Source organism: Pezoporus occidentalis, unplaced genomic scaffold (genome assembly GCF_034315485.1).
Source record: "Pezoporus occidentalis ecotype Australia unplaced genomic scaffold, CSIRO_AGI_Poc_V1 ctg35, whole genome shotgun sequence".
Taxonomy (NCBI): Eukaryota; Metazoa; Chordata; class Aves; order Psittaciformes; family Psittacidae; genus Pezoporus; species Pezoporus occidentalis.
The window spans coordinates 4,206,599-4,226,550 of record NW_026915483.1 but is presented as its reverse complement, the minus strand read 5'-3'; the positions used below and the strand labels follow the sequence as shown (position 1 = coordinate 4,226,550).

The 19,952-nt window shown below is 45.9% G+C and overlaps 1 protein-coding gene across 4 annotated transcripts in view; it reads left to right on the top strand.

The window, feature by feature from the left end:
- Window positions 1–19,952, top strand: part of FRMD4B (FERM domain containing 4B) — a 139,482-nt gene that overhangs the window by 84,684 nt on the left and 34,846 nt on the right. For all 4 annotated transcript variants that reach the window (XM_062630304.1, XM_062630305.1, XM_062630303.1 and 1 more), the window contains 3 exons: window positions 449–533; window positions 11,960–12,016; window positions 12,998–13,020. In XM_062630304.1, coding sequence (XP_062486288.1) covers window positions 449–533; window positions 11,960–12,016; window positions 12,998–13,020 — 165 coding nt within the window. The remainder of the gene's footprint in view (window positions 1–448; window positions 534–11,959; window positions 12,017–12,997; window positions 13,021–19,952) is intronic.

Below are 19,952 nucleotides of genomic sequence, written 5' to 3'. Positions count from 1 at the left end.
TGTTTGCTTGGAGCAAAGTTAATGGGGTTCAGCCCATGGCTGCTCTATGCTCCTGGAGGAAAGACAGTGCTATGGATCTCCTGCCAGCCCCTTTCCTCCAGCAACGTGCTACTTGGAGTTACCTTTTCCACTTCTGTGGCTTTATCTGCCTAGGAGGGATGGGCTTTGCTCCTTTAGTGTTCGGTTGGGTTTTCAAATGATAGGAAAAGTCATCAGATATCTACAGTCTATTGAACATGGAGTTTGTCATTCCCTGTGTGCTGTCGGCCTGTGATTTTCTGCTTGTTCCCTCCTAATAGCCAGGAAATTAAGTGCAGTAGCTCATAGTTCCTCTGCACCATCTTACTGCCAGAGAACAAAACACTGAGGAAATAAATTGATCTGGGAGGAAGATGAAACCTATTCAAGAAAGTAACCCTTCACTTTTTAATTATTATTTAATTTTCAGGTTCTACATTGAAAGCATTTGCTTTCTCAAGGACAAAACTACCGTAGAGCTGTTCTTCCTGAATGCCAAGTCCTGTGTACACCAGGTAAGGCTCAGTGTCCTTTGGATCTCCTCTTACCCGCTGCACCTACCCAGTTCTGCAGACTTCTTAGGAGCTGATTCTAGATCTTATTGAACTATTAAGATCTCAGCGCATTTACTCTCCTCTTTCACTTAAATGCTGATGCTTCAAGCAAGTGGATAGGGATGATGATGGTTCCCTGGTCCTGTTTCAGCCCTGCTCTGTGCTCACCACACTAGAATAACTCTTAAATACTCAAAAGCTTTTAAGTTGTTTGAAATCTGGGTTGTAACTTCGCAGGTAGGCTCTGTGTCAGTGGCATATCCTTCTATATACTGCATAGCAAGCGCTCAAGTTAGACTTGTCTCAAGAAAAGACCTGTGAGGTCTTGCACCTGCTGTGAACATGGTTCCCAGTTCCCTGATTTCCTGCCTTAATTCAATCAAGTAGTAAAGTAATAAACCCTATGAAGTAGCAATCAAAGCTAGTTATTAGAATACTTTCTGTAGTTACTCTCTGCCTAAGAAGCTTCCATTGTTTTCTTAAAACATTCAAATTGGTAAAGTACATATTTTTAAAAGCTATTTCATGATACAGTAGCCAAAATATTAAATAATAAGGTAGCTCTGCTGCAGGTCTGAAAAAAAGAGCTTTGTGGCAGCCATCACTGCCTTGCCCCTTATAACCAGTGGTGCAAAGCAGCTGCACTTTAATGAACTTCAGCAGTACCTGATGTTACTGGGATTTACCAGTCAACGTTGAACTTGTGGATCTGGTGCCTTTATTTTACTCATAGCTCAATCAGCCTAAGAGGCAGACTTGGTTCTTACAACTTTTCCTTGGAAACCAGTTCTGTACCATTTGCTGGTGGTGGAGCTCAGTGTAGCCAGCCAAAGCTTTCACCTTTAATATAATTCAGGTGTTAGAGGATTCTTATTCAGTATCCAGTGTTCATTATTTTATGGTGGGATTAGAAACCTGACATGAAAAGTGGTTAATGGTAAAGTTATGACTGTGCTTTGCACAGGAATTGCTTTCTGGTAGAGTGGAGGAAATTGGGGCCTTTTTACAACATGCTAAAGCTTTCAAGATGCTTGAAGAACTTGAGGCCTCACTGGTTAAGATCAGTAAAAAGCAAATCTCCATTTGACATATCTGCCACTTTAAATGAAGGGTTTTGGCAACTCATAGTCACCCTTTCAGGGGAAACTGGAGTAGTTCAACTAGACAGACAGCACGAGTAATTTTGGAACTGGGTAATAGGTCTGGTTTTAGGGTGGAATGTGAAAAATTAATGTTGAAACAAATGCTACTCGATATTATAACATTTGGGTGTAATGTATGTGTTTATATAAAAAGCATAAGAGAAAGCAAAGAGGAGAAACATAAAAAAACCTGCCCCCAGTGATGTTAGGCACACATGTAATCAAGCCAATATGGAGTCACTTCTGGCCTGAATAAATACCATTATTCAAGCAGCATAACTTCATCTTACTGACATGGAGTGCTGATAGCACACAGGGTGCCACAAAAAGCAGCGCATCATCCAGTTAAGTTCAGGGCTTCGGGAGCTGGGAAAGGTTTGGAGGAAGGCTGGTTCCATGGGGAAAACATGGCTGGTTTCCCCCCATGGCTTGTGAAGTGTGTGTTCTAACTGGTAGCAGCCCAAAGTGCCAGCTTCCCTGTGTCTGCAAGGAAAACTGCCAGAAGCAGAGAGGGCTTTCTGCTGTGTCCGTTTTCTGTGGGCAGCACAGGGATGAGGAACATTGCTTTCTCCTGAGAGAAGGATCTTGGGCAGAACTGGGTGATTCCATGCGTAAGGAAAGCCGAGAGCCCCTGCTCTGCCTGCGGCACACTGTGCTGGGTGGCTCCACAGCCCAGCCTTGGTAGAAGCCTGCAGCCACTTAAGCAGAAACCAGTTTATGTACTTTCAGGGTTGGTCCAGTGGGTTTTAACGTTCAAATTAGGTCTTTTAAAAACATTTGATCCTACTTGGTAAACTTACGGTCAGTCTCTAGGCTTCAAGTAGTGCATGAAGTGCACACAGGGTCAACTCTGCTATTTAAGCCCATGGGATGGGGATATGAAGATGCACAAAGGCACCTCGGGTGCACTTACACGGAGGAAAGAGGCACAGGCTCCAGGATGAGCAATGCTGGCTTCTAAATACGAGAGATCCCCAGCTCTGGTGGAGCAAGTGGCTGATGCTCACTGATGACAGCAAAGAATGTTCCCTGGCATTTCTCAGTCATTAATCCAGCTCCAGGAGGTTTAGAACTGCCTCAGATTAGCTTTTCTTCCCACCCCCACTCTTCCCCATCTCCTTTCCTTTCATGGAGTGAGGAAACCCCAGTGTCTCAAAAAAGCAGCATCCCACTCCCAGCCCATGTGCTCAGGGTTGCTCCTCAACACACAGGGTGTGCTGGAGGATGCTCTACCAAGGCCAAATCTCAACCTGGATCATTTCATGGCGCTTCTGCTCTGTGTGGGCCAGGAATGTGGGTCAGAGGATAAATGCTGCAATACCAGGGGTGTCAGAAGACCTGCATGGATAAGGTTGCTTAAAAGCCAGTCATGCTTTTTGTTTTCACAATAGCTCATTCTCCATAGGGGACACAGCGTGTGAAAAGCCCAAATCCAGGGTGGCGCAAAGGCCTGATGCTTGATGGAGTTTGTGTTTGTGCTCTTGACATTCCTGAGTACTGGCATGTGTTGACAGCACACTAATGTGTAGGTACCTGTGTGTGCTTTAAAGGAAAATTATGTTTTCCTGGGCAGAGGGTGATGCTGCCCTGCATGCGAGATGGTGCATGTCGGTGCTTCTGCTGGCATGTGGGATGCACCACAAGAGCCAGCCAAAGGCTTGGCTAAACGCAGCCAGTGCTACCTCTGGAGGGGATTTATCCATGGCTTAATGAGGTTCAGCAGCTGCAGCAGGAATGTGTTTACTGTATTCTTTGAGAGATCTATGGGCGATTCTGCACATGAAATTTTGCGGGTGGCTATAACTAATCAAAGAGAATGATTTCCCTAATGAAGTCAGGCACGTGTTGGCTGCCTTGCTCCAGATGATTCCAGAGAGCTTTTGCTCCCAGCTGAATAAAAAGTTGGAATAAATAATTTAGCACATTAAATATATTAACTGATGACTATATATTATGAAATATAGATTCTGAATTATAAATAATGGAATAAAAACCTGCATAAGAATTCTGAAAGGGGCAGAGGCTGGCTTGGTGCTCTGTAGTGCACATCCACATTGCTCTTCCCCACCTTTCAACTCCACATTCCTTCCTGCAGACTTCTGCTCCTTTCTGCAGATCAGGTACCACTTTCCTCTGGCAGAGATTGGAGGAATCTGGGGCTTGTGCATTTCACAATCCCTGTAGACATTTTGGCAAGGAAGGGACAAGATAACAATAAAATCCCTGCTGCCAAATATGTATTTCTTTCTATTCCACACCCACTCCCCCACCTCCGTGCTCTACAGTCAAAGCTCCCTTGTGCCTCTGGGGCTTTTGCTGTGACATGCTAGGTTTGTGTATCACTTATGACCTGTGTTGTTCCCTGCACAGTGAGAGAACTTCTGCCTTGCCCTCAGACCCTGCGAGCAGTGGGGGAACAGGGGGGAGCCCCTTTGTCCAAAGCACAAGAAGGCTGAAACATCATTTTTGCTTTGGCAAATCATGTAGCAGCGTTACAGTTCTGCACCCAAAGACAAGAATTGCTGTGCACTGAGCCGGACGCATGCATGCTGCTCCTTTCATTTTGAGCTGCCTATTTTTTCCCTGGTCTGATGCTGTAGTCCCCCTGCCTTCAGTCAAGTGTGGTCCAGCCACACAGAATCCATAGCTCCTGCTTTCCAGAATCCATGCTTTCTGTCCTGGAGGTTGGAGAAGTTATACCCACTGCCAGGAACAGCCTGGGCCACTGAGTGAGAGGTGAGAACTGGAAACTTAGATCTCTAGGTCTATGGAAGTGCTTCCCATTCACTTAGTTAAAAGCTCATTTAGCCCCATGCAATTTGGTAGAATGCAGAGGCTGGAAAGATGCTTTGTGTATGTCTGGGCTGTTTTCTGTGTGCCTGTCTTGGCTTGGAGAACTGCTGCTTGAAAACCTTGTGTGGTGACAACTTCAATTTAAAAGCTTTCTCTCATGTCATTGACTTTAAGAAGCTGGGTTTAGATTTACAGCTCTTTCTGAAATGTACTGTACAGCTGGAGTTTAACATAGAGAAAGCCTAACATTTGGTTTCAGGTGAAATGGGTATCCCAGGATTGAGGTGTTTGCACAGCAATGGGGGAGCTTTAACATGTTCAGTGTGTTACTGCACAACCCATGACCATGGCTGGGATACTTTTAAGGAGGTGGGTGAGAACTGGTCACGCACATGTTGATGATAAATTTAGAAAGATAAATTAGTCTTTTCTTCTTTCAAAACAGCCAAGTTTGGAAAAATAACACCCTACTTGGCTAGAGAAGCACTGTCAAGTTTATAATGCATTAGAGCTAACCTCCATATAGCTCTGCAGCCTATACTTGTTGACTCTTTGCCAGTTCTTAAAATATGTTCTGTAAACTAAGATCATGGTCAAGTTGGCTGTGTTCCCCTTTTCCTCTCTGTGTTTGGGTGTTGGGGGGCTTATTTATTTAGTTTCCCATTTGTTCCAAGGACTTGTAAGAATTGTTTTAAAAAGAGAAAAAGAAGTTAAAGGAAATGGAAAGTTTTCGAAGGAGTCTGTAACGATGAGAGCTTCATGAACAGTGATGCTTGTGAGCACTTGGCAGCCTGAAGACCAGTGCTTACCAAGAAGAGCTGTTGAAACAGACCCCTGGTGTGAGCATAAAGCCTGGCTGGTTTCCAGCTCATGGAGAGCAAAGTGGTCATATATTAGAGAGCTCTCGAAAGTTTTATAACAGAGATTTCCTAATTCTCCCCCATCTCAAGGGAGAGGGGAGCATTCCCATGCAGCCTCCTAACACAGTGTAGTCTGATCCTAGCCAAGGCTATTGAACACACTCTGTCCATTGCCTGTATTTGCTGACACATGAAAGCCCAGTATGAGGATCAGCAGGACCAGTTGGCCTTCTGCACCTTCAGGGCTGTTATCTTCCATAGGTGCTGACAGCCACCTTCATGATCCAAATCCCCTCAGCAGCATGTCAGCAGGTGGGAATGATGGAGTGAGGTGAACAAAATGTGACAGGGGGAGGAGGCAGGACCCCTATGCTGATGTAAACTGGCAGATCTCCATGGGGGCCCCTACTCATTACCCCATGAGACCTCACATGGGGCTGTGATGGTGGCTTGGGGAGGGACTTGGCCATGGTTTGGATATAGTCAAGGGACTCTGCAGCACAGCGGAGGTTGGTCCAAGGCTGCCTGCTGTAAAGGTGATGGTGCTCTGGAGACCTGTTAAGGCTCATGCCAGGGAAAGGTATAGGATGTGTCCCAGCTGGGCTGGCCCATCACATGTGAAGGTTCACTTGGTTTGCAGCCAAAGTTTCATAGCTGGCATCTCTTGACATAGTGACTTCCTACCAGGTCTAACTACTGGTATTAATTGCAATGGAGAGTTTTGCACCTTTGATCTCCTGGCCACAGGGTAAAGATGCTGTGACAGCTCAGCCACTTCTGTTGCTGGTTTGTGCTGGGTATCTCACTGTGGTGCTGGCATAGCAAAGCAAAAGGCTGTGATTATATGTTAAGTCTAATGACGCTTGCCATACAGCCTGCCTAATGAACAGGGAAGTCTTTATGTTTTTCTTCCATTTTCTGCTTTTACTCTTATATTAATGCAAGAAAAGCAGCACTAAATGTGTTCCTGTTGCACTGAACTGTGCAGACAAGTCTCGGAGCAGCTGCTGCTCTCCCTGGAGTTTCATCTAAGCGTTGGCTCAGGCGCAAAATGCAAACAAGGGAGATAGATGAGGGTGGCTGGCAGAGACAGTGAAATAAAGAGTGTAACAGAAACCTGAAGCTGTTCCTCACCACGAGGCACTCTCAGCTTTTGTTGGGCTGGATCAGACAAAGCTGCTGAGGTGGAAAGCAGCAGATTCTGCTGGGAGAGAGCTGCTGTGCGCTCCCTGAGCTGTGTTTGTTCTCAGGCTGTGGTCTCCTGTGTTGGGTAGGAAGGGCTGTGAGGCTCAGTAGATGAAATGAAAGACATCATGGGCCATCTAAATGCTGTGAAGCAGCTGTGAGGCCTCCTGAGTTATTCAGGCTGTAGTCCCCCATGGGGTATATGCAGCACAAGTAGAAATCTGAAGTGCCCTTTTGAGGAGGGTCAGAATGACCACCCTTTAATTTGCTCTTATATTGGCTTCTATTCTGCATCTCCTGCTGGCTTTGTGCTTTGCTTTACCTCCCTAATGTGCTGAAGGCAGACATTTGCTGTGTTTTCTAAACCCAGAGTTTCTGTCCTTGGGAAACTGGTCCCAGTTAAGATGCTCAGCAAAGTCTGGAGCTTCCACTGCAGAAGGAAATGGGATGGGGTGTCCAGTGCAAACAGCAGGTGACAGCAGCAGGATTGAGATGTAGGTGTGAATGCCAGGAATTGGGATGGCGCTTTCAAGTTGGAGGGTTATTTGTTTGCTGCCATTACTTGTCTCTGTGGTGTAATTACCCAGCACAGCCACACTGCCAGAGCGAGATGCCACATTTGTTTGACCTAGTTCCTCAGCACTGCTCAACCTGTGCCGTGTAACAGGTTGTGGCTGACAACCACTCCCTGCCCCAGGAGCTCAGGCCGCCTCGCTGTAGCCTCTGCTCCCAGAGAACCCTTAGATGCTGAAAAGCTGTGAAGCTTTCTGCACTGCAGGGACCTGCCTTTGCATCCTCTGGCTCTTGGGGCACATCATGGGGATGCTGGGTCTCATGAGGAAAGGCACAGTGGTGCCAGGTAAGGGCATGGGTGCTGGCATCACTTTGTTCACTTGTGCTGGGTCCACACCCAACTAATTGTCTCCCTCGGTCTGAACACCTTGTTGTAGACGTTTGGGTCCTTTCTTTCCCTCTGCCTAATTGCACCCTTCTTTCTCTCAGTATTTTTAATCACCTTTCAGTGGGTAATTATGCTCAGTATTGTGGCTGTCTTGAGGCTATTCAATCATTGTGTGTGTTTGAGGGTGTCTATGGTTAATATACATTTTTAAAGGGTTGGAGGGAAGAGGTGTGTTGGTATCTCAAGTCTCAAATCTTCAGGTGAAATGTGTTTGTTGTCAGACTTTAACCTCTGGAGGTTACACATGGTTTTAACAAACCATGTATGTTTTCATGTCTTGCTCTGTCTGTAAAGAGTTAGAGATGACAGTTCCTTTGTGTTGCTTTTTTTTAGTCTGCTTTAATGTGAGTTTACAGTCCAAAGATTTGCTTAGCACAGTTAATGCTCATTATCATCATTCTTGATCTGTGTCTTGCTAGGATTTCAGACTTGTATCTGTATGACAGTAAATTCTAGTGCTGTTGCTGTGTCTAATGAGGGTTCACTGCTCTGTTCACGACCAAGCTTGTGATTTTTATCACATTCATAAGTCTGTGTCTGTGTAGCAAAAGGCTTGAGCTCACACCTGAATCAGGGACTAAATTCTGCCCATAGGCACTGAAGGGAGGGTTGGTCTTTACTGGCTACCGAGATAGTGACCTATTCCTGGTCTACAGTAATTGCCACCTGGTTTGGACATCTGCTACAACCTTTTATTATTCTGATGTTTGTCAGGATGACAAAAGCCACCACCTGAATCCACTGGACCAAATGCAATGTTTAGATAAGCCAGTGGCCTTTAGGAGAGCCATGCGAGGGGCTGAATCTGTCTTGCTGGTTAAAATGATTGGTCCCTGTGCAAACTCTAATTGAGAAACATCAGTTTCATCCCCTCCCTGGAGCTGCACCCACTGGTCTGTTTAAACTTATTTACATCTCAGATGTAAAAGTCTCTGATTTCATTATCAGAATTACATCCATCTACTTAACCTCATGCTGGTGACCTTGTATCCACTTGGGATAAATCTAGGAAAAACTCCCATCTTCATCTCCAACACAGAACTGTGTGAGAGCACTCGCTGCCCTGGCTCCCAGGGCCCACACCCTCAATGAAGTCTCTGCTTAAATTACCCTGGCAATTGCAGGCATTGCAAATGAATCTTTTTACAGCCCTTTTCTCCATCTATTTTTGAAATCTGACCATGTTAAAGTGATGCTAAGACAGAGACCACCCCCCCCCCATCCAACAGCCTGGGGGCTGAGAGATGGTTATAAAATCAAAACACTGCCTGAGTGAGTGGGATGAGTCACGGCTCTGTGCTCCTGAGTGACGTGTATCGCTATTTGGATTTGTGTCAAGGCAAGGCTGTCCAAACTCCTTGACAGCCCAGAGCATTATAGCAACTGGGAGACCAGATGGCAAATAATGTTATATTATGATGAAAAATAATTCCAGGCTCAAAGGAATTGTCCAAGAGACTCACTTGTATAAAGTTAGTCTGTTAGATAAAGGCTGAGCTGGTCTTTGGGATCTCTTGGTTCAAATCCTTGCACTGCTACTTAGCTCCTGTATGACCTCAGAACAGTCCCTTTGCCTCCCTGTATCGTTTTCTTTGGTTTTTAGCCCCTTCAAAGGGTAGGGGTTCTCCTGATTGCACTCTGGAAGGTGTTTTTGGTGCAGAGCCTCCCTCAGATTGGCCCCTGTTCTGGTATGGCTATATGTGATAATAATTAGGGCTGGTCCACCCTGTTCTGAGGTTAGCAAAAGCTAGACAGCCGTGCTGGCAGTCCTGAGCCTGGGGTGTCCTGTTTGTCCCCTTTGCTCTGGTCATGACACCTTCAGCATCTTTTTTGAAAGAGGTCATGTTAGGGGGGACAGTCTTACATGTTCACTCCTCAATGCAGCTTCTAATCAAATGCACTCAAAGCTGAGGACATCAGCACAGCAAAACCCTCACTATGAAAGCAGAGACAGACTTTCATCACCTGAAGAAGGCGGTCCCTTTCAGCCTGTTCAGCATCCTAAAACCCTAAATGAAGTGGTTTGTGGGATCACTTTTAACATTTGTGGCCATGCAATAGCAGCCTAGTAAAGTGACCAGAGTTTCTTAATGCTCGTATTTAGGACCAAGTTAAATACACAGAGGAGCAGCCTCGTAATTACTATTGCTAATTTGTTAATGGTCGGGAGGTGCTTTGAAGATGAAAAGTGAAGAGGTGCTTGGTTAGTAAGTCCCAAACACGCCTGTAATGCCAGCAGCAGCCTTGCTATGGGTCAGCAGGGACTCACTGCTGCAGCGGCTCACAGAGTGCTGCTGAGTTTTTATTAGAGCCAGCAACAGAGGTAGTTAAATCTGGATGAGTTTCTTACATGCTTAAAAGGTGACAAGCTGCATGTAACTGATTCACTTTGGGGCAGGGACATGGTCTTGATGAGTTTAAGGTCCCTTCTGGCCCTGTTTTCCCTGATACTGTGGTCCAGGGACCGCTTTGCTGAGCTAGAGCCCATCTTTTCCTGCTGAGCAGGAGCACAGTGCTGGGATGACCTGATCTCTGTAATCCTCCCGCTGCTACAGTTGGCCTCAGAGGCTCTTTGAGCAGATGCAATTTAAGTTTAAAGAAAGGCAGCTCAGATGTGCATGACAAAGACTAACCCGATACAGACCTGGAAGTAACAAAGTGCCTTAAAATTGCACCTATGTGAAGAGTTTCTGGGCTGTAATCCTTGCCTTTTTTCTTAAGCATCAACATGAAAGGGATCGGAAGGAAGGATGAACTTGAAGCTCTTTTTTCCTCCTAACTTGTGATGTGCTCCTCCTTTTCTTCTAATAAAATATGTCTGGGAATGCTTCGGAGGCTACTTCTCCATAGCTGTTGCCACACCTGTTGGGAAGGGGAAATTCCTCTTGGTCTGCTGTTGTGAAGCAGCCTGGGGGAGCGCTGCTGCTGGAATGTTCTATTGACAAAGCTGGCAAAAAAACCCTCCCTTCTAATGGAAATTGAATTATTTGTTTGTTCGCTTTTGAATTTGGTCTCTGTGGGCCAGACCTGCAGCTGCGGCAAATTAGCTCAGCTCCAGATGTGCCTTATAGATCTTGAGCTGTCATTTCCCTGTGCCGGTTTGTCATTCTGTAGATCTTCCTGCTGCCCTGGGTTTGGTACTGTTTCAGCTTTCAGTCTGCTTTGTCCCCTCATTCAGCCAAGTGGGGACAGAGGATGTGTTGGGCTTTTGGTGGCATGAGGCTGGCATCGTGTCCACCACCTTCACTTGCAGAAGGTCAATGAGAAACAATAAATCTCTATTCATGGGCTGGTTCATGGCCTCAGTTTTATCCTTGGCACACAGTAGCTTTGATAACCCAAGACTCCAACTGTAAGGGTATCTCCTTCACTTTTCCAGTGTTAGTGCTGGTGACAGTGTTGTAGAACCAAGACCAGGACTTTTGCTTATAAGAAACTAACTTTGAAAGACTGCACTTAACTTTGCAAGAAGGGAAAAAAAGGATTCTTGTGTAGTTTTGATGTTTTGGCATTTATCAGCTGCACACTGCTTAAGTCAGCAAATGCATAGTGTTGTCAGGATGGGTCTGGTTTGGGAGTAGGGTCAAGATACAAAGGAGGCTTCCAGCATGGGGTTTCCATCAGTTTGTCTGGACACTGCAGTGTACTTGTGAAAACTGGAGGTTGTAAGATCCAGGTGCTGTGGGCCAAAGGAAGCTTAGTTATGTTAGTCTTGTGATTGATAAGTATTACTTACCTAGCATCAGAGGTGTATGTACCACTGTGGAACCGGGGTGGTGTGCTTCAAGCCGTGAGAATCTCTCTTGGCCAACCCTGCTTGGTGACAAGTTTTTCACGTGTTTTTGCAGCATGCAGGATCAGGTGTGCACAGTCATAGAATCCCAGACTGGTTTGCGTTAGAAGGGGCCTTAAAGCTCATCCAGTTTCAACCCCCTGCCATGGGCAGGAACACCTTTCACTAGAGCTGGCTGCTCCAAGCCCTGCAACCTGGCCTCGAGCACTGCCAGGGATGGGGCAGCCACAGCTTCTCTGGGCAACCTGTGCCAGAGCCTCAGCACCCTCACAGGGAAAAACTTCTTCCTTGTATCTAATCTAAATCTCTCCTCTGTCAGTTCAGATCCATTTCCCCTTATTCTACCTCCACATGCCCTTGTCAAAAGTTCCGGTAGCTGCAATAATGCAAAGCAGCGCCTGGTAAAGAGCAGTAAAGGAAAGAAAGATCTGCGCCGAGAGGGAGGAAGGGGCGAGGCTTTGCGGGGGAGGCCGTGCTCGCAGAAGGGGGTTGCACCCCCGGGGGCACAGGGAGGGCTCCGGCCCTTCGGAACTCGCTGTGCCCGGGAACCGCTCGGGTCCCACCCGGTCCCTCCCCGCGGCGGGGCGGAGCGGAGCGGGTGTGCGGCGAGGCGGGGCGCGGCCGCGCTCATGTCCCGTTCTCTCCCTGCACAGGGGCAGATTGAAGCGGAGAGCGAGACCGTCTTCAAGTTGGCAGCGCTAGTGTTGCAGGTAAGCGGCTCTTCCCACCCAGTTCGGCCGCGGGCACCGGTGCCTTGGGCTTGGTTTAGCTCTACTGTGTTCTGCTTCTCTTTTCCTCCCCCCTTTACATGAAAGCATGCACATGGAGCTGTTTTTATAGTTTCTGCAGCTGGAGAGAGGGGTGGGAAAGGAGGAAGAAAAGGTAGAAAACTTGGAAAGTGTTTTCCTTAGGGGCAAGTGAGGGAAATACTTATTTGAGGTATTTGAAATTGAAAGAAAGAAGAAAAACTCACCAAAGGAAGTCATGTATTTGGGTAGATTTCCATCCAGTTTATCAGTTATTCTAATTTATGGTCTGCAGATCTGGGAGGAGGAGTAGCTAAATTTGCTGATTATGCCTGTGAGTCTTTCTAGAGCATATGTTTTTGATACCCCTGTTATGTTGAAATACGCGGTGTCAGTTTTTGCTCTCCTTAATCAAGTTTTGTCGTACACACACTCTGGTTATTTACCATTTTCTATGAAATCAAACTCTGCCTTTAAGACACTGAGGATTTTTTCCCTATGGCATTCTCAGTGACAAAGTGCCACGGCAAAGCTGCAGCAGCTCCATCTGCCTGCACTGTTGTTTTCATCTCGAGTGAACACAATTCCTTTGCAACTGCTGACCTGCCTGTAAAGCCAACCTTTAGCTGGATGCAGTTGGCCGGAGAGAGAATTGTATTTCACTTCTTGTGCAGTAAAAGCAAGATTTGATTTGCAGTGTGAAACTCATCCCCCTCTTGGAAATGGTTTTATTTATGATGTATGTGGATTATCTACAGTTGGAAGCATAAAGGGCCAAGTTCTGTTCTTGAATGCATGTGAGCAGGCTTCACGCTTTGCATTGCGTGTAACTGGGGTCAGGATCTGGCCCTGGAGCTGTGGGAGTGGGGAAGTGAACAATGCTGGGAAAATCAAGGACTTTTGAAGAGCTCCTGTTATAACTCTGTCACTGTTTTTCTATTGTAGGAAGCTAAAGGAGACTATTCCAGGTAATAACATTCTCCTTTCTAATACCGGTGTGCTTGATGGATGTGTTTTTCTGTGTTGGCATTGTATTGCAAACAATCAAAACCAGGGGTAAAGTCCAGCTGCAAGCAGTGGCTGAAGAAAGTGAAATGCGCTGCTGGGCTGGATAAAATCTGGGTGAGTAATGCCTTTTGTGAGCAGGCTCTGAGGCAAAACAGCTTTTCAGGCCATCCCGCTTTGCTCCCCTTCCTGAACATGGGATGGGGAGAAAGCTCCCACACTTCCTTGAACTGTGGCTTGGGTCCATCTGGGTGACCCTGCCTGTAGAGTGGCAGCATGTGCAGACATGGAGCCCGTCAGCTGCCCGCGCTGGAGATCAATGAGCTGCTTTCTTGTGCAGCTGCCCTGCAGAGCCTCTCCCTTCCCTCCTGCGCTTGACCCAACAGTTGTGTTGTAGCTGGTGTGTGACCCGGTTGCTGGGTTTTAAAAGATGGGGTTCGTCCTTGGAGATCACTTCTTACCATGCACTGGTTGCAGTAACTGGCCCTGCAGAGGAGGTGGGGTCACACTGGGACCTGTTAAAGCCAGGGGAAAAGACCTTCAATTAGAAACAGCTCACTAAGCAAATAGAAATTCAGAAGGTTGGTTTTGGTCGTGTTAATGTTTTACTACTTTCTGAGTTTCCATCTGGGAAGAGAGGAGTGTTTTACGCTTTGGCTACAACAGCTTTTAAGAGCCAGGCTTGAAAACGCTCAGTCGAGAGCTGTGTGCTCAGATGCAGGGGTCGAGTCACATCTGTCTGCCAACGTGACACACTCTGCTTCCTTCAGTGTGCAGTTAAGTGCATGCCAGTGCTGCTGCCTGAGACCCCTGCTTCTCCAAATGCCTTCTTCAGCCACTTTTCCACTGAAGGGCATGCTCTGTGAAGTTCATCACAACCTCCTTTTCCTTTTTGTTGGTGTGCTGTCATGCCTGCAGGGAGGAAGAGGTGTCCTTGTGACTGAGATCAACTGGGGCTGGCTGTACAATTTCTTTCCCTATTCATGCTGTAGACCTGCTTTGTGACCCACAGTATATTGCTTATAGCCACAGTGTCCTGCGTTTCGTTTCTCTAGAGAGACAACTCATCTTGCCTGATCTCACAGGGACACCCTAAGCTTAGCTCAGTTCAGGTGAAGTTAACAAGAGAACCACTGTTCACTTGACAGGAGTTAACTTACTAAGCTGTAGCAGCTGGTGGCACGTGCTCTCAATTCTGAAGAAGAGGAGTTAAGGTTAAAAACTACCTTTGTGGTGAAAACCTCCCTTATGTGGTTTAAACTTAACGTTGACTCCTTATGTGCTGTAAGTAGGTTTGTAAGTATTGCTTCACATGGCCAAGAACTGTGTCTGTGGTTATCTTCCATGCCTCTGCAGACACATTGCAAGGAGTGGATTGCCCGTGGTTACCTTTAAAAGTATTTGAAGAGAATTGAAGGGAAGAACACTGCTACAAGAGTGATTTCCAAGTGCAGCTCTTCCTCTGATAGTTGCGTGAAAATAGCTGCAGCAATTGTTTCCTCTGTTAAGCATAACATATGTTTTGCTCCATAGCAAATGAGCCTGGCCAGCTGTCTCAGGCACAGCGTGCACACCAGAAGCGAAGGAATTTCATTTTACATATCACAAGTGGTCCTTTGGGCCACCGCTGATAAAGCACTAGCTTAATTACCAGCATATCTTCACAAAGATACTGCAGGACTGGCCTCCCCTGCCAAACTTGCTGCGATACCAGGAATACATCCTTGCTGCTTGTGCAGTGAGTTGCCTTCATTTGCAGTGCTTTGGCTTTGGTGTGTCCGTTGTTCGCTGTCATTTGGCTGTTCCTCTTTGAATCATGTTTTGGAATGCGGCTCTTGCACCATTCCTGCTTACGTGAGAACTCGCCAGTTAGTATTTCTTTATATTGAATTAGTGCTGTACAAACACGGTAAATACAGGAATTGCCTGAAGTCCTAGAGATTAGCTTTCTGGAAGTGAAAAATGGGCCAGTGCAGGCAGAACTGGTGATCTTTGGCTGGCTGATTTCTCACATAGGCCATAGAGAAGATTTTTCATGGGGAAACGTCCCATGATGGGATCACTGTGTGAATTCCTCTGACTTCAGCTGGGAGCAGGCAGATCAGTACCAGGGTCCGAACACTTCTAACTCCTGCAGCTCTGCAGTAACCCCTTTCCCAATCCATTCTCAGATAGCATCTTGATGGCAGAGCAGCAATCTCCTGAGAACCACCCTCCCATACCCGTGCAGAGTGGGTGAGCGCATTCTTTTGAAACCTGTTTATTTTCAGTGAGCAAACCTGACATTGCAGCGCTCAGGGAAAGTAAAAGCTTCTGATTCTACACCACAAAGGTCACTCTGAAGGGGCTGTGCAGTGGTAGCGCTGATGTCGTGAATATCAGGATCTTTGGGGTTTGGCTGTTGCAGGTGGTTTGCAATAGGACCCCAGCGCCCTAAGCAGGGCTGTTAGGACGAGGGTATGTGCCTTCTCATTTGGAGAGTGGCTTTATGTAAGATAAACCACCCAAGTCCTACTTTAAGAGGACCCTGGCTTTTAAGACATCTTGATAAGACTTAAGTACATGCTTCAGAATTGCGCTGGCAGCGTGTCCATTGCATGTGAGCCTGTTTTGGATAGCTCTGGTTTCCCAAAGACAGCCTCAAATGACTGTGGGCTGCAGAAGGAATGATTAACAAAGGTGGCAGCGGACCGCAGTCAGTGTAGCTCACTGCACACCCAGTTCCTTTTCCTGTTGACTGAACTGGTGATCCCAGCCAAGATAATTACCCCCCTGTGTGTGATGAAGCTCATATTGCAGGGGTGCTCCATGAGCCATTCCCCACCTTAACATGGGACAGTGTCGGGACTGTTTCTCCTGAGCCTTGCAACTCTGGTGTTCCCAGCAAGTCTGGGATGCTGCAGATCCCTGGCCCTCTGCCTTTCCATGCAATGATTGGGCAGGTTTTCCTCGAGAGAAGGGATGTAAGGCTTTGCTTGTGTTTCCTTTTCGTGACTCATCCAGGGCTTCCAGTTGATGGCTGCTCTGTTTAAACTGAATTCCCGTCAGTTTTTCCCTAGCTCCTGTACTAGGAACCCCAAGCAAAGTATTAGTCATTAATAGGAGTTTTGAAACTCTGCATTATTTAATTGCACTCCTCCACTCTCATGTTTGCAAATGAAACAGAAAAAGCTGCCAGCCTGGTTTTACAAAATCTTGATGTTTTAAAACTCTGTTCGAGGGTTTTAGAAAGAGAATTTGATTCAAGTTCCAGCTCCTGGCATGGCTCAGTATAGGGTGAAAAAAGTCCATATTCTACTTATCTTAGGTATTTTATTTGAATTGTAAAGAAACCTAATGTCTTGGCAGGCAAGCAAAATAACAGATCAGTCTGGTAATCATTCCGTGTGTAAATATGCAACATATAATGTGTTGCCTCTTTGGGAAATGAATGATTTAGCTGTATTGAGTTCACAGACTAAGCATCTGCCCTCAAAATGCTGTACGATAGTATATAGTATTATTTTTTTTGTGACTTGATGAGAGTTTTTAGCTGACATGTCCTAAATGCTGACCTTCTAGCGTTAGAAAAACATCTATTAAAATCAGGTTAGCTATGGAAAAGTGTATTTTCTGACTGATAATCTTGGATCATATTTTCCCCTGTAACATTCCCATTACTGAAACCCAGTCATGCTCCCTGAAAGTTAATTAAATTGTTGGAGGAGGGCTTCTATTCTCTTTAAATAGCTGACGCATTCGGTTTTGATTCTGGCCTGTGGGCTGCAAAGATAACTCTGGACTGGTATAACATAACACAGACAAAATAATGAATTCCTGATAGCTGACATGTGCGAGGCACCGGGGTTTATCGCTATAGGGGTGATAAACACGGTTTGTAAAAGGAAAAGGTTTGTGTGAAAGATACTCCTGCTATGGAGTAATTGGCTCAGAAACTGCTGTATTTAAAAGCTTTACTGAGGAGAAAATGCAGTGTTTGGTCTAGGTGCAGAAAACTGGCATTATAGAATAGTTAGGGTTGGGAAAGGCCTTAACAATTTGCTCCTAATTGAGTGCTCAGCATTAGATTTTTGGGTAGCATTTACTTGGGAAGGTGATTATTTTGCCAGATAAACTGGAAACATCTCTTGGTAGGATAGATTGTGGTGATGATGATAATATGTGCTGTAAAACAGCTGCTCCAAAGAAGTTAGTAATTGTCTGATAGCAAAGCACCTGCTCAGTGTACTGCTTACTTACCTCAAGGTTAAGGTAGCTTCAGCAACAGGACACACCTGAGATGTGTTGGAGGCAGCTGGTCCAGCCTGTTTTCAGAAGTCTCACCAGGTCTGTATGACCAAAACTCCAGGTGTGGCCATGTCCAGGACTGTGGTTGGAGCAGAAACACGAATCTGGACCAAATCTCCCAGCTGTTCCTACTCCCCTTCCTCAGGTTTGCATCCTGGAGAGGTCTTGGAGGGCTCAAGCTGCATCCATGTGGCAGAAATGGAGCCCACCTCATGTATGCCAGCCACTAACAGGTGCTCAGGCTGTGGGGTGAGATTGGAGCTGGCCTAAAGAAAGCTCTGAGATGAATACAATGTGTGTGTTGGCTTCCCAGCACAAACCCTTTTGCTTCATGGACCTGCCTCTGTTAGGCTGGAGCAAAGAGCCCTATTGTGAACCATTCACTGGAAGCTCTTTTCCAGGCCCATTGGGACTGGGGATGAGTTACAAGGGAACATTCATGCTGACCTCAAGCAGAGGCAAAAGACCTGAGCAGTCTGGATGCCTGTTTAGCCCTCAAGGATTGCCTTCCACATATATCAGTGGGTGATAACAAAAGAGGTGGTGGATTCACTCAGGTCATCCATCAGGTGCCTGTCATAAGCAGCACTGTGGTTTAATTCTTGGTTTTCTTTTCCATGCAAGAGTGCTTTGTAAATGCCCATGCAATGCCATTTACAGAGGCTTTCTCTAGCGTGACCCACTGCTCTGTGTGGGCTGTGTCTGCCCTGCTGTAAATCAGTGCTCGGCGCTGGCGCTGCTGTTGTACTCCTTGTGCTCCACGGCTCTTGTTTGCCAAGTGAGTCATTGTGTATTTTATCTCAGCTGCCACTCTGCACACTTTAAATACCTTGCTAGGCATTTGCTTGTGAACCATTAACTCTTGTCTCAGTCAGACCGAACTGTGTGCTTTCCTAAGCTCGCTCTTTCACAATTAAGCAGCTAATTTGAGACAAGATGAGCAAGGATTAATTTAGAGCCTGTTTGCTGAGGGGGTTGATTATTTATTTCACTTTATTTAGGCTCACCCAATGAACCCAGGTAGTAAATAAACAAGCTTAGGGAAGGTCATGTTTGATGTGTGTTTCATACGATGATTCCCCTATTTGACAGGTATCAGATACCCACTTTCCCAAAGAAAAGAGCTCTCTGCATAAGTGAATTTTATACCCTCTTCAGAGAAAGCTGGTTGAAAACTGCACTGTTTTTTCTCTAGCATTGTGCAAGTCTTGCTTTTCTTGATGAGTCGCTGCACTTTGTTGTGCGGGTTATACAGCCCAATGTACCATGAAGGAAGGCAGCAGGCAAATGGGAGCTGGGCAGAGAGCTGCCACACTCCATCTGCCTGTGCACTTGGGCAGCAGGTCTGAGATGAAAATGTTCTCTCCTGGTGTTTTATTTTTCAATAAAAAATGGAAATTCATTGTGTAAACCAGGTGCAATTTCAAAAAATTATGTAGGTAGAACCATCATTTTCTGCTAGAATTTAACAGCAAGAGGGTTTTTTTCTACCTGTGCTATTGTAAATGCATGCAATTTACAATTCAGGGCAGACCAAGGCACATATAGTCTCTGCAGTGATGTAATTTTAATGTTTTTTTACTATTTTGTATTTTAAAGCAGTTCTGTGAGAGCTCTCAAGGAATTCATCAGTCTGTTTGTTATGTAGCACATGAATTAGGTGGAAGCTCTGTGGGTGAAATGAGCAAAAATGATTAGATGAAGAGAAAAGAATGTTTTCATTTATAATCTGATCTCCTGGGATTTACTGCTTGTATATTGCCGTGTAACTTTTCATATTAACATATAATTCTGGCAGTTCAGTAAGGAACACACATTTTAGATTTGTTATGCCTGAGGTGCATGCAGTTTACTGAGGGGCAGCAAAAGGGGTGGTTGTGTTTAGTCCTGTTCAGTTGTCCCTCCACGATCTTGTATTTCCTTTGGTTTTCTTTTCCTTTAAGGCACTTTTAACTCAGAGAGTCAGTGCTAGAATGGGTACAGTCCAGCCACCTAGGGAGGGCTTTTGTGTGTACTCTGCATCCAAGGCAAATGAGAGACAAGGCAAGCGTGGTGCCAGAAAATCCATCATCCCCCAAGTCATCTCCTGTGCAGGGGACAAGTCAGACATGTTGTTGTCATAGCTGTCATGCTTGGAGTAGCATCATGGCATCCACAGCCTTAGGTAAAAGGTGCTCTCCCCCTTGTTCCTAGAAATACCGTCAAGCACAGGTTCAGCATTAAAACACATTGCCTTTTCCTGTTGTAAAGTTAAACTTCATGGCTTTTACATCACAATGTGTTCACCTCCCTTCTGCTGAATGTCTGGGAAACTTTGTGAGGTGCACAGAGAGTTTCTCCAGTCCTGCTCTGTCAGCTGCGAGCAGGAGCTGGGGCTCTGCTCTGACTCCAAACAAGATCCTTTCTTGAAAAAGCAAAAATAAATCTCTCTTGCTTTTCCTTCCCGTGGTGGTTGGGATCCATCACTTGGGGGTGTTTTGTGCTTTGAGGAAGCGGAACGACAGTTTTTCAGCCTCAGCTTTTTTGCTTTTGCAGATTTGTCAAGTCTTTATCGTTGTTTGGATAATTTACTTTTCTTGTGGTTCCATGTCTGTATCAGCACACAGGG